The 12791-nt window shown below is 49.1% G+C and overlaps 6 protein-coding genes across 6 annotated transcripts; 4 read left to right on the forward strand and 2 right to left on the reverse strand.

Moving 5' to 3' along the window:
• Positions 1–1023: 1023 nt before the first annotated feature.
• On the forward strand, positions 1024–1403 carry CTAM01_16398 (uncharacterized protein; the record flags this gene model as incomplete). Its single annotated transcript, XM_060532391.1, has 2 exons — positions 1024–1243; positions 1324–1403. 2 exons carry the CDS (start codon positions 1024–1026, stop codon positions 1401–1403), a joined length of 300 nt encoding a protein of 99 aa, XP_060373017.1.
• A 187-nt stretch (positions 1404–1590) lies between these two features.
• On the reverse strand, positions 1591–2847 carry CTAM01_16399 (uncharacterized protein; the record flags this gene model as incomplete). The annotated part of the gene is made up of 1 exon (XM_060532392.1): positions 1591–2847. One exon carries the CDS (start codon positions 2845–2847, stop codon positions 1591–1593), a length of 1257 nt encoding a protein of 418 aa, XP_060373018.1.
• A 903-nt stretch (positions 2848–3750) lies between these two features.
• On the reverse strand, positions 3751–4377 carry CTAM01_16400 (uncharacterized protein; the record flags this gene model as incomplete). Its single annotated transcript, XM_060532393.1, has 1 exon — positions 3751–4377. One exon carries the CDS (start codon positions 4375–4377, stop codon positions 3751–3753), a length of 627 nt encoding a protein of 208 aa, XP_060373019.1.
• Positions 4378–6449: 2072 nt separating this feature from the next.
• CTAM01_16401 (short-chain dehydrogenase) lies at positions 6450–7559 on the forward strand (the record flags this gene model as incomplete). Its single annotated transcript, XM_060532394.1, has 5 exons — positions 6450–6491; positions 6558–6716; positions 6784–6890; positions 6961–7277; positions 7345–7559. The coding sequence occupies 5 exons, from the start codon at positions 6450–6452 to the stop codon at positions 7557–7559; spliced, it is 840 nt and encodes a 279-aa protein (XP_060373020.1).
• A 1193-nt stretch (positions 7560–8752) lies between these two features.
• On the forward strand, positions 8753–9088 carry CTAM01_16402 (uncharacterized protein; the record flags this gene model as incomplete). Its single annotated transcript, XM_060532395.1, has 2 exons — positions 8753–8910; positions 8974–9088. The coding sequence occupies 2 exons, from the start codon at positions 8753–8755 to the stop codon at positions 9086–9088; spliced, it is 273 nt and encodes a 90-aa protein (XP_060373021.1).
• Positions 9089–10759: 1671 nt separating this feature from the next.
• Positions 10760–12351, forward strand: CTAM01_16403 (transmembrane amino acid transporter; the record flags this gene model as incomplete). Its single annotated transcript, XM_060532396.1, has 4 exons — positions 10760–10944; positions 10998–11431; positions 11485–11631; positions 11699–12351. 4 exons carry the CDS (start codon positions 10760–10762, stop codon positions 12349–12351), a joined length of 1419 nt encoding a protein of 472 aa, XP_060373022.1.
• Positions 12352–12791: the final 440 nt, after the last annotated feature.

The following is a 12791-nucleotide window of genomic DNA, read 5'->3' on the forward strand; positions in this document are numbered from 1 at the left end:
TCCTCGAGAGCCTGACGAAGCTGATCTTCGGTATATTGAGGCATTATATATAGAAGAAGACATGTGCAAAAGATGAGCCCATTTGGACGCGAATTGAAAATGTTGTGATAAAAGGAGGTTGGGGGTGGGCATTGGGTTGTGGTGGATTTTCGCGTTTTTGTGGGTGCCAGAAACAGGGGGTGCCAGGAAGTGGGTATGTTGACTTAAAGATTTCTGCCGCTCCGGTTCCCTGTCACACATACATTAGCTGACTGACTCAAACACGTCCTCCAACCCACCTCGGAAAGGGTTTCTGCCGATCAAGCTATGTTCATATTATCTTGCTAGGAATACTAACAAGCATGTCGGTACCGCGGAGTTGGGCCCGTTGACACCGTACTGAGCTCACGCAACTCAGAAAGGAAGTTTGATCCAGCCTCCACTGCGATTGCAGTTCCAAGATGAAGGCACTCGATCTGGCTCAAGTTTTCTCCAGACGGCCATTAGTTCGAAGGAGTGCCACCTGAATACGTAGGAGAGAAAGCAGACGAAGTTGGCTCTCATTTTCTTGTTGTACATACATGTACGAAGCCGTGTCCGTGATCTTTGGACACTACCACAAACAGTAGCCGTCAAGCACGAATAGCGCCTGCGGTCTGATCACTCAGCAGCACTCTTAATCTTGCATTCTCTGTGGACCTGATGATTCGAGGCATTGTTTGCTCTGGCGGACAGCCCCGGTAGCCAGGACTTTAAGTTTCGGACAACACGAGTCAATGTGAGAAGGAAGACTCTACTAAACCATGTCAGCAGATTCATATGCGCTGGTGAGCCAGGCTGCTCGCTATGGAGCGAATGTGAGATGAGGACTATTCGGCAAACCCGATCGATTACCAAACGCCGCAACCATCAACAACAGAGCTGTTGGCGAAGGTTAAATAGAGGCGGTTCGCGCTGTTGCTGAACTTGAATCTCACTGTAGCCTACCATCATCCCTAGAAACAAGAGCCTCACTTCAAGTCACTCATTCAAATAATCGTCACCATGCTCTTCCAGCCTTCTCAAGTCGTTGTTCTTGCCCTCGGGCTTCTGTCTGCCACTGCCACCGCCGCGCCTACTGAGGTGGTGGAGCCTCGTGCTGAGGTCCTCGACATCGGTGCTTGCTACAGCTCTAAGTTCACTTGCGCCTTCCAGGGATGTCTTGCTGGATACACTTGCTCTCAGCACACCGGAGGTACTGACTACTGCTGCGTCAAGTGGGGTTGTAAGTGATTGTGTCTCTAAATCTAATCAAACAAACATGCTAACAGGGAGTAGAAACTACTCGCTCTACCTTGCAAATAGCTGTCACTTTCCATCGATCACCTAATCTGTTCGGCTTTGGACGCGGTCCGGATTCGATTCCAACGATAGGATGGGAATAGTTGTCTATGATTGTTTCATCTACTCAGATTTGACAGAATAATTTTACACTTCATCACCAAAGCATCGGCGTCATAAACCAAGATCGCAACCGCAAGCAAATTTGACCCATTCTATCTTAACTTTGATGTCATTTTGCCATTCTGTGGTTTGATACACACACCTATGCGTAACTTCCCATCGAATTACTTAAGGTCTTGCAATATCTCTGCCCGCTATCCAGATGAACAACCAGCTTATTGAGATCATGATCTTCCTCCTCCAGCTCCTCGTCCAGCCTAGACTTCCAGAACGCCAAGCCAACCACGCGCTCATCCCCGTCCACTCCTGCTTACCACCAATGATGCCGTCGTGGCGGCCTAGGTAGGCCAAGAGTGCTCTCTGCTTGTAGTTGAAAGGAACAGGATCGGCATTCGAGTTGAGAATGGCCGTGAGATACTCGCCTTTTTGCAAAGCTACCTCAGCCAGAGTGGGTAACGACTCGCCCTCAATATCAGCGGCGTCGCCGAGCGCGTAAACATCGCTCATTGGACTTCCATCTGGATGTAAGACGCGAAGATACTTGTCAGTCAAGATGCGAGGCAGACCGCTCTCTGGCTTTTTGACAGGCAGCTTCTCAACCAAGGTGCTTGCCTTATTGCCCGTAGCCCAAATCAGCAGTCCGTACGGCAAACGCCCGTCCTCCTTCGTGAAGATCGCATCGGCTTCAACACTCTGAATGTGTGACCCGGTCTTGATCTTGACATGCTTCCCTTGCAACGAACTCGTAGCGTATTCGCTCAAGTTTGCGTCAAAAGTGGACAAAATCTTGGGCGCGACGTCGTGAATGGTGATGGTCACCTTACCATCGAGGTGAGGAAACAGAAAACGCATATCTTCGAACCAGAGGTCCCATAGCTCAGCGGCAGCCTCAATACCGATAGCTCCGCCGCCGACAATTCGAATGTTGAGATAGTCTAGCTGATCTTGTTCGCTTGTCGTTGGAAGAGACGCCTTATCGAGCATTTGGAGAATGCGCTGCTGGATCAAGCGGGCATCATTTGTTGTCTTCAGAAAAAGAGCGTGCTCTTTCGCGCCCGGTGTGCCGAAGTCCTGAGTACCGCATCCAGGCGCTATGCAAATCTTGTCGTACCTCACTTCAAAGGTAGTCGGGGCTTCACCTGCGGTGGGTGCATCAGTCTTGCATCGGACTATCCGCTTTTCGAAGTCGATGTCTTCCGCCAAAGCCTTGTAGTACTTCATTTCCGTCCTGTGCTTCCGCCTGACCGGCTCTTCCGCAAGACGGAAGTTGAATAGCCCGCAAGCCGCGCTGGCCAGCAAGGGAGTGTATTGGATTGTTCGAATTGGCGAAATGACCTTGATATCGTATTTCGCTAGGTCGACTTTTTGAGTGAGGGTGAACCCACCCCAGCCGGTACCAATGACGACGAGGACTGGTTTTGACATGTTGAACTGTGATGCTCTATCCACAGGTCTGAACTACAGCGCTGCTTCCCTGCGCAATGTGATCTTTGACCGACTTCTTATGGTTTTCTCAATCCTTGCTTCACTTGGAACGAAATTATTAACCTTACGTCACGGGTCCCAAACTATCAGCGTGCGGCATGGCAGTTGCGCTTTCGTGGGCTCTTCGGGCAGGGAACGTCATCGATTTTCGGAGACCAAGGAATGTAGCATCGCCTGGCTGGGGGGAAGCTCGGAGGTTTGACACCTTGGTTCGGCAAGATATGACTGGCTGGAGCTGGCTGCCGTAGCTTGGTCCGAACCTAAACAGATGCCGGGAGATCTCCGCGTTCCACCCGGGCCCACTTCTTCGGCTGGATTGGTCCGGTCGATGATGGACGGGGTCCAGGGTTCGTCTAGAAGCCGACTTTCACAGACATATTGTTGCATGGGCTGCTTGAAGGTTTGTCGAGATTGCGGGGAAGCTTTCTTGTCAGCTTGGCAAATCTTCCGGTTAGGCGTCTTTAATGGTGGTGATTTGATGATTGAGAAAACTTGCTACAGTCAAGTCAAGGCTGTACAATGCCCGTGTTTGTAGACCTTCTCCTTGCGGACGGGATTACCGGATGTATGAATCCAGCTTTTCCATGCCATGCAACGCAGCACATTCCCACATTGGATCACAACAGGGTCACGGCAACATGTTAGTCTGCAGGAAAAAGCACAATTTGCTTGTTGACAGTACTGCGCTGAAGGTGCGTGAAACAACGTCCTTCGGTCCGTTTTGCTAAAGATGAAGGCAACAGGCTAACGTTACCAGCGTTGAAAAAATCTACATTGTCCCTGTTGTTTTCGTAATATCTGTTCTTTATATGCTGCTAGCACAACAACAATGTTGAATCCAAGCTAAGCGAAGTGAGGAAGCAACTCGCTGGCACTAAACACAGCCGATAGTTTCTCTATGTAAGTCGGCTTGAGAATATTGTCGGGATGCAGATCATCTTGTGTCCAAAGAGCATGAAGTAACTTCTTAATAGAATGAAGTTCGCGATCAGGAAGAGTCTTCTCCGCGTTGGAAACCAGATTCAAGATGCGAAGCCTTTCCTCGTCGGTACGCGCTTCACATCCGAATATGAGAAGCGGCAACGGTCTCTCACAGGTGCCCATCAAAGGGAGGAGCTGTAGTCCTCGTTCGACCAAGGCAGCTACGCCAGAATCCTCTCGCTCGCCTTGGTCGGTATTGCGACTTAGGTACACCAGCGTTGAAAGCCGATATACTTCAGACTTCGCGGCGATCCTCTCCGACTTCAGATCCGCGCGGCTGTACGATGCTGTTACCCGCAAGCTCTCGATTTCCGCTTTGAGTGTTCTGATCTTGCATCGATACTCCTGTGTGTGGGTCTCGGGATTATCGGATGGTAGAATTTCCGCAACAACCTCGGAGAGAAGACCCAACGGCTGGAAGAATCGCTTACTTTCCAACGATGCTTGGCCCATGATCATCGAAAGCTCAACACGGGCTTTCTTCCTCATCTCTGGCGAAGTGAACGGCCTTGTGTCGCAAATTACCTGACTTGGTAGCAGCGCTTTGGGTTTCCTCCAATGGCGAAGGCTGAATCGAGCTAATATCTCATGATATGATACCCACTCCAGCAACATGGGAGCGTCTGAGACCCTCCAAAATTTCTCAAGCGAGACACTTTCAATAAGAGTTCGCGAAGAACGTAGATAGCAAAGCCAATGGTTTGTTGAATGCGAGCTCTTTTGGGTCTGTAAGAATAGTGAGTGAGAATATTCCAGAATTCCTTTTGCAGCATAACAGCACATGATCTTCACAGACCTTCTACATAGGTTAGAATACAAGAGAATCATAATATACCTCAAACATGCAAAGAACCATCCCAGCTGCTACGTGCTGAACAGCCTTGTGGGCAGACATGCCTTCAGCAGCTGACAGAGACAGAGCACGCAAGGCCGATAGTTTCAGCTCCTCGGCACGGAATACCGGTCCATACCGATACTGTGCTGAAAAGGCAAGCAACGCGTGCTGCAAGGCTTTGCCAGCATGGGAGATTTCCGATAGGGCAATCCGAAGCAATGCTTCTCCTAGGGGTTGACTACTGAAACTTGAAAGATTCGGTCTCAGGGTCTCTCGAACTGAAGAAAGAGTGAGCCACCGTCAGGCATGCCGCTCTGAGAGGGAGTTCTAAATTCTTATGCTTACAGAAACGGAAAAGGCTTTGGTCGGTGGCATTTGATCCGGACGAGGACCATGGCAGTGGATACTTCATGATGGGACGTATCATGCGCCTAGCAATGAGGAAGTTGTGTACTTCGATGTCCCATGGAGTCGCGTTGATCATATGTAATCGACCTGAAGTATTATTGACCCGAGGGAATAATGCGGCTCGGCTGATAAGTGACCTCTTGCCATCAGTAGCCCTTGGCCAGGACAATCGAAGCCCGTAGCCCTGGCATTTGCGGTTGGATTTGATGCAGTTCGTACAGTGTGGAAACCGGCGGTCACAACTGACTTTGCGATCTGCCGAAACCGTCAGTACTCAGAGTGCCTACTAATCAGAGCTCTCTGCATAATTTGAGCGGACAATGGAGGGAAATGCGTCCAGACGGTTCATTTTGGTGCTCAGAACCAATCGAGTTTAGCGTACCTATGCAAGTTCCACAGCGCTTCTTCGACGATGTTGCGGCAGCCGCATCCCTTGAGTTTGTCATGTTTTTCGTATCGTCGAGAGAATGAGGTGATCCCGAATCGAGAAGGGGAATATGATCACAGACTCATTCGCAAAAAGTTGCTTGCTGACTGGCTTCTAGATAGATCATTCAGAAAGGATGAAGCTGACCACTGTTCGCTTTTGATTTCTAAGCGGGCGAGACGGCGTTGTCTCAGGGGTCGAAGATGCACGCCATCTTAGTGCAATTCACCAGGGTAGACGCTAGGAAACTTCCGACTGACGATTTTACTGGGCAACTTTTTGCGAAGGATGCTCACCCTAGCGTCTCAACAGACTAGCCAATTAAATTTGTATGGGGAACATAAGCACCGAAGAGTGTGGGCATCTTTTTGCGAGACGCAATGGTATCAGTTCTCCTAGCGTCACTGTGCATGCGATTGCTTACTCATGCGATCTAGAATTCGATGATGATCAGAGAAATTCCCTCCACGTTTCGGGCGGGTGCGCATCTTTCATTACCAGATGTGCAATAACTGTGGAAACCTTCGCCTTCACGAGCGTCAGCAACTCCCAATGATGTGGCGCCGGGTTGGAGTAACCCTCTGATAGCGTCCAGGGTAATGTGGAAAGCGTCCCTCCAGCCTGCATAATCTCGTTGGAAGTTGCACTCGTTTTGGGCAAGGCCCAATCACATTACTCATTCCATGCTCGAACTCGGGAGGGGCACGGAAACCGAACATACGAGATTGAAGAGGATACGTGTGTATATAAACTGCCATGATGCCTCTGTGCTTCTTATCATTTGGGCTCATCACATCAACTACGCCAGCAGATTCAGCATTCAACCTCGACAGCTAGTAAAACCAATTTCTCTACCACATCACGTTGGAAGCTTACCATACACACTCAGAGATGCCTTCCTATCTCATCACAGGAGTCAACCGCGGCATTGGCGTACGTCAGCCCTTGAGCTTTTCTTGACTTTTGTGTTTGAAGAGATGGAACTGACCAGAATGACAGTGGGGATTCCTCAGGAAATTATCCGAGGACGCCAATAATACCGTGATTGGCAGCGTTCGCGATAAGGCTGCTGTCGAGAAAAAGATTGCCGAGGAGCTCGGAGACCGTCCCAATATTCACATCGTGGAATTCGAGCTAGTCGACTACGAAAGCATCAAGGTTTGCAAATTCTAATTGGCACAAAACACTGAAGCCTTGGTCTCGGAAGCTGATGTAGCTTGCATAGAAATCGGTTCCGGAAGTCTCCAAGATCACCGGAGGCAAACTTGACTACCTCATTGCCAACGCAGCATATGTCTCGCCTATCTCGACCTGGCTCCCCATTGGAAAGCAGTAGGTCTTTCGTAGAGGCGTAGTATAATCCCCAGTGATCAATCATCAACTGACATTGGACTTCTTTCAGAGCTGAAAAGCCGGAAGAGCTTGAAGAAGATCTATTGAAGAGTTTCAAGATCAACGTCGTTGGCAATGTCCACCTATTTAGCCTCTTCTTGCCGTTGATACTCAAGGGAGATGTTAAAAAAGTCATTGCCATCAGCTCCGGTATGGCCGATCATGAGATGGTTAACCAGTACCGCCTCGAAGTCAGCGCCCCCTACTCCATCAGCAAGACAGGCGTGAACATGGCCGTGAGCAAGTTCCACGCCCAGTATGCCCAAGACGGAGTCCTTTTCATGAGCATCTGCCCCGGAATTGTGGACACTGGACACAACCAGAAGCGTAAGCCCCTCTGACCATGGTGGACTATAACTGTTTTAGTCCCGAAACTAACCATCATTTGTTTCAGTAAGCGAAGTGCACCAGGAGTACTTTCTGAAGACCGGTGCCATTTTCAACGAGTATGCGCCCGGTGTTGCGCTCGCTACTCCAGAGGACTCTGTCAATGATGTTCTCAAGGTCATCTACGACTCCAGTCTTGAGAACGGCAGAGGTGGCGAGTTCATCTCTCACTTGGGCACCAAGAGATGGTTGGAGGCCGGCGCAGGAAGCGTTGCTCTTTGAAGGACACATGAATTCATTCTGCTCAACGGTCCAGAATTGAGACGTATGATTGTCGAATGTTTGCAGTCAGTCGGGTAGAGAACCATCACTCGTTGCTTCCCAATACCGAAAACCTCCAATATTCGAGCCTTTACCAGTTCAGTACCTATGGAACAATCCCAGACTGGCAATCAGAGAGGTGTGGAAAGTAAAGCCATGGCCCGTGATTCATACTTGTGATTGTAGTGGAGGCAATTGATTAGACAGGTACACCTTTGGGGGAACAGCTCACTTACTAACTCATGGCCACTCTTTGTGAAACCAAGTATTGTTTTAGGCGACAATCACATCAGCTATATCACGATTGTCGAAGTACAGCGCTCGGCATACAGCTCTTATCATCGTGAGAACTCATTACACGTGCATGCAGGTTACTCAGCTTACTGAAACATCAGCTGACCTGCGGTACAGGTCAGCCTGGACTATATATCACGCACACATGCTTTATGAGGCACCTTCCTGAATGAGTCTGCTTACCCACGATGAGAAAATCAAGAAAGGTAACTTACTTCAACTGAGCGTGCAATCAGTCTATTCCTCTTGTATTCGCTGATTTTACCTAAGACTACAGAGAGGACAAACAACTCATACCACATTGCCACGAGTCGAACTACCAATATTTCTCATTCTTAACTTCTACGTGACGCTGACACCTAGGTATCTCAATGCTGACAAGCTATCTTATGATGCACAGGGGCTCTGTTGTGATCATTATCACTGCATGTGATCTGGTGTCACGATGCTGACGACCTACAGTGTCCAAGTACACATCTGCCGTCATCAAGACTCAAGGGGTAATATCAAGTATCTGGTACTTCTTCCGACACCATACCAGCCTTACCAGGTCATAGACATTCTTCTTCAAATTGAAATTAATTATCTGACATCAACGAACTAAGGTAATACCATTCGAATGATTTGTACTATTGTGTTCCAGGTCCCAACCGAGACATGGACTGCTCTGAATACGGCGTGGGGGCTCATATTGCCATAAACAAAGACAACACGATAATGAAAATAAGTAAGGCCATATCCCTTAGCTCAGTTGCTTATTCTCACCATCAAACTCAGAACCTACTTGCATCACGTTGGATCCATTTCCAGTCTTCTTTTGGATAAGCACTCAGCCACAGGCAAGTTCACTAGCCATCACTATGAAGCTAACTACTTTTGCCATCTTATCATTCAGGGGTCAAGCTCTGTCAGCCACTCTGTTGAAGCGCGAATGCGGCGTGCCACCAGGCGCACATTGCGATATTGTCGGCCGGATCAGGTGCGAATTTAACGGAGGACATATGATACATTTGGAAGAGTAAGGAGAAGTTTTGCGGAGAATTTGATTGGAAGCCTATGTTAACCCTTTGCAAACTTCAAGATGCATTGCGCTGCTGATGATACTTGGTCGTACGGCTCGAACTGCGCTGCGGCTAGTAAACCTTGCCTTTGCGAGACGGGCACTTGCGCTGTTTGAACATTCAACTCAGCTTTAAGGACGAGGAAGACAGAGGGAAAATGGCTATGGCTTTGACTTGACACCAACATAATGTGCTCTGGACAGGCTGTTTCCAGTGTTATCCTCGAATCAGGGTTATCGTGTAAAGCCAGAAAACGCGAATCGCTCCTTGTCCACTCGCTTCCCATCTAGTGTGAGAATTAGTCTATGCCTATCCATCAATAAATCTCAGCCAAGTAAACATGGCACACTTGCAGTCCCACGGATCGATGGCGACGTTGAAATGTGCTGATCCATCATGCTGGGAATCCAATTTGCAAATTCAGAATTGGAAGTCTCACGAAAGGGGTTTTCCCCTCACGTTGTCCCTTACTCATACAAGGACATTTGCAGTCAAGTATCTGATTGGAATTGTTCACACTTACCAAAAAAAATCTTGAAAACAAAAACTTAAGATCCGCAACAAGTAGATAGTGCTTTCCTCCATTGGAATCATTCAGAAGATAAGCATTCTCACCGTTGAGCATTTCGTGTTGTTTGGGAGCAGAGACCCAAGCTCCAAGCCTCTGGACCCTGACTTCAACTGTGAGGGCCCATAGTGGACAAGTCCCCTGTTTCCCCACAATGTTGCTTGGCTAAAGTGCTGCCGCCAGCCCGCAGTCTTGGGCAGATCACCCGCCGCTATGAGATCATCTGGGCCGAGTGACTAATGACCCACAAATGAGTAGAAAAGTCTGAATCCAAAGCGATGCCAGTTGGGCGATGGGAACTGATCTCGTCGAGAACCTGATCTCCAGGGCGTCCATCGTGCTTGATTAACCCTTTTGAGCGGCCAGGTCAATGTCTTCTGTGATATTTGTACTTGTGAGTCAAGTATCGCGCTAATAGATTTGGTGGTTAAGGGGGAAGTTAAGGTTTGCTTCCCAGCTCGTCGAATTAACCTGCCAATCCAACTATAACTCCAAAGAAGCTGACCTACTTTATCATGCATTACATCAAAACATATAGCATTCAGATTTCCGTCGGCAACGACAACACCCCTGATCATAATTAAACTTAAATAAGGCTCACAGAAGGCACATATTTTACTGACATTTCATTGTGAGGCGAAACCGCCAAAGTCGTACCGCTGAACTTGCCGCTGGCGAGAACAAGGCGGATCTTGGCGTCCCCGTGCGGGCCAAAAGTGGATTGAAAGACGTAACAAGAACTGCTGAATTTTCGCCCGCCGTCCCATTCTCTAGGCGGAGGTTCCAGATCCAGTAATGCCTTTTCTTTTTTATCGTGTCAGAAAATCTTGAGCCGAATGTCATTCACGCCTTGGTCGGCTCAGATGGCGCGGAATGAACCCGCGTGAGTCAATCCAAAGTTGCCGAAGGTGAGAGGAACCGGAATGTCGTCTTCTTGAAAACATTCTTCCCTCAAACATATGCCGACGAGAACCGTTCCCGAACAACTCAGAATCCGGGGCCCCTCAAAGTTAACCGCTGCAGGAACAAGCCATTTCTCCACCGATCCAAGTTGCGTGTTAATGTTGGCCTGTTGATTTCGATCGAGTCTATTCGAACGCTCCACCGAGCCTGACTGGTTCCACCTTCTCCGCGGTTCAGCAAGTCGAATTGTGAGGGAATCGCGATCGAGGCCAGGATCTCCCACCACTCGGTTCCTACTTACCGAGTCTTACCCCGGATTGCGCAATACAGAAATCATGGGGAACGAGGCTGAAGCAATGAGAGCGCCTGTCGATCCTGAGCGTCAAGATTTGCCCAGCCATCAAGGATCAAAAGGCCATGAGCAAGATCCCATTGCGCCACCTGCGTTCTCGACGGGCTCGGGCGGCATCATCGAGAAGGAAGAAGGCGAATTGATCAACTTCAAGACATTACATTGGCTGTAGGCTTCTTCTACAGCAAGATTTACCTAGAGATATGCTGACGTTGGTACAGGCAAGGAGGCATCGTCCTCGTCGCAGAGACAGTCTCTCTAGGAATTCTATCGCTTCCGTCCGTCCTTGCAACCGTTGGACTGGTCCCCGGAGTCATTCTCATCTGCGTAATCAGCGCTCTTGCGACCTACTCTGGTCTTCTCCTCGCCGACTTCCGGAAACAGTACCCCTTCGTCCAGCACTTCGGCGATGCGGTCGAGTTAATTGGAAGGCCCATTGGTATGGGTGGCATCTTCCGAGAGGTCTTCGGATGGGCCCAGACTATTCTGCAGGTTTTCCTCATGGGAGGTCACATTCTCATGTGGACTATTTGCATGAATACTCTCACGAATAGTACAACATGTACCGTCGTCTGGGCTGCTGTTGGAATGCTGGTTTTCTGGGTCTTCAACGTTCCTAGGACCTTGAAGTGGACGAGCTGGATGTCAGCAACTTGTGAGTCATCAGACGGCTATTGATTGCCACGAATGGTTGCTAACTTCCGCAAGCCTGCGTATCTATCGTGGTGGCTGTTCTAATCACGGTCATTGACGTTGCCATTGAGAAGCCCATTGGAAGTGGGTCGATTGACGTCTTCAAGTCCCTCGGCTTTTCTCCCGCTTTTCTGGCTGTCACCAACATTGCAGGTGCTTTCTGTAAGTAATCCACACAATGAAAAGATCAGAAACCATACGGACTTCTGCTCACAAAATCCCCTTCTAGCAAGCCATTCGATCTTTTTCAGCGTCATCGCCGAATTCAAGAACCCCGACGATTGGCCAAAAGCACTTGCCTTCCTTCAGATCACGGATACAACCCTCTACATTATCGCTGCCGTCATTATCTACGTTTACGTGGGCCCCGATGTTCCCTCGCCGGCTTTATCTGCAGCAGGTAGCGCAACTATCAGGAAAGCGATTTGGGGCGTTGCTATTCCCACGATTGCCATCGCTGCCGTTATTTACGCCCACGTTGCTTCTCAGTACGTGTTCACACGTATCTTTGGTAACACTAAGCATGTTGTCAGAAGAACCCGAGTATCGACAATCTCTTGGCTTCTCATCACTCTGGGTATCTGGGGAATTGGCATGGTGATATCTGAATCCATCCCCGTCTTCAACAATCTACTGGGGCTGGTCTCTGCTGCCTTTGCCAGTTGGTTCTCCTTTGGACTGCCAGGTATTTTCTGGCTCTGGATGCACAAAGGTAATTGGTTCTCGACCTGGCAGCAGAAATGCCGGTTCGCGGGGTCTTCGCTACTTTTGCTTGTGGGAATCCTGCTTTGTGTTCTTGGATTGTGGGTCTCTATTGAGTCCATCGCGAAGGGTGGATCTTCCGCGAAACCTTGGACATGCGCCAGCAACGCCGCAGAGTGAGGTACCTACCATCTTAGTTGGGGACATTGATATACGTAGTCGAGTCCTGTGTATTACTATAATGCGACATCTCTATCATTCAAGTCACGGGGCAAGGGTCTTCTAATGAACCATAACTAAATTTATGGTTGTGTGTTCTCGACCTAACGTCATGGCTGGTCGGTATCTTGAGTTGGTGACTGCACGGAAGTTGACTGTGACCGACTGCCTCAGACGTGTTTTTTGGACCTAATTTATTAATTTACTAGCACGAGCAAGGGGCAATACAGTCGTCCAATATTACTTCGGCAGAAAGTCTACGATACGCACGGTGAAACGGGAATGGGCGGGGAATAAGTTCTCCAGCTCTCGGACCAGGTTGCCTGGCACCCACGCACCCCGGCACGCCTGGGTAATTTTATTACAAACATTGCAAGCCGCGTCTAAGTCATGACCGGCAA

Source organism: Colletotrichum tamarilloi (assembly GCF_030869305.1).
Source record: "Colletotrichum tamarilloi strain Tom-12 chromosome Unknown Scaffold_219.1, whole genome shotgun sequence".
Classification (NCBI taxonomy): domain Eukaryota; kingdom Fungi; phylum Ascomycota; class Sordariomycetes; order Glomerellales; family Glomerellaceae; genus Colletotrichum; species Colletotrichum tamarilloi.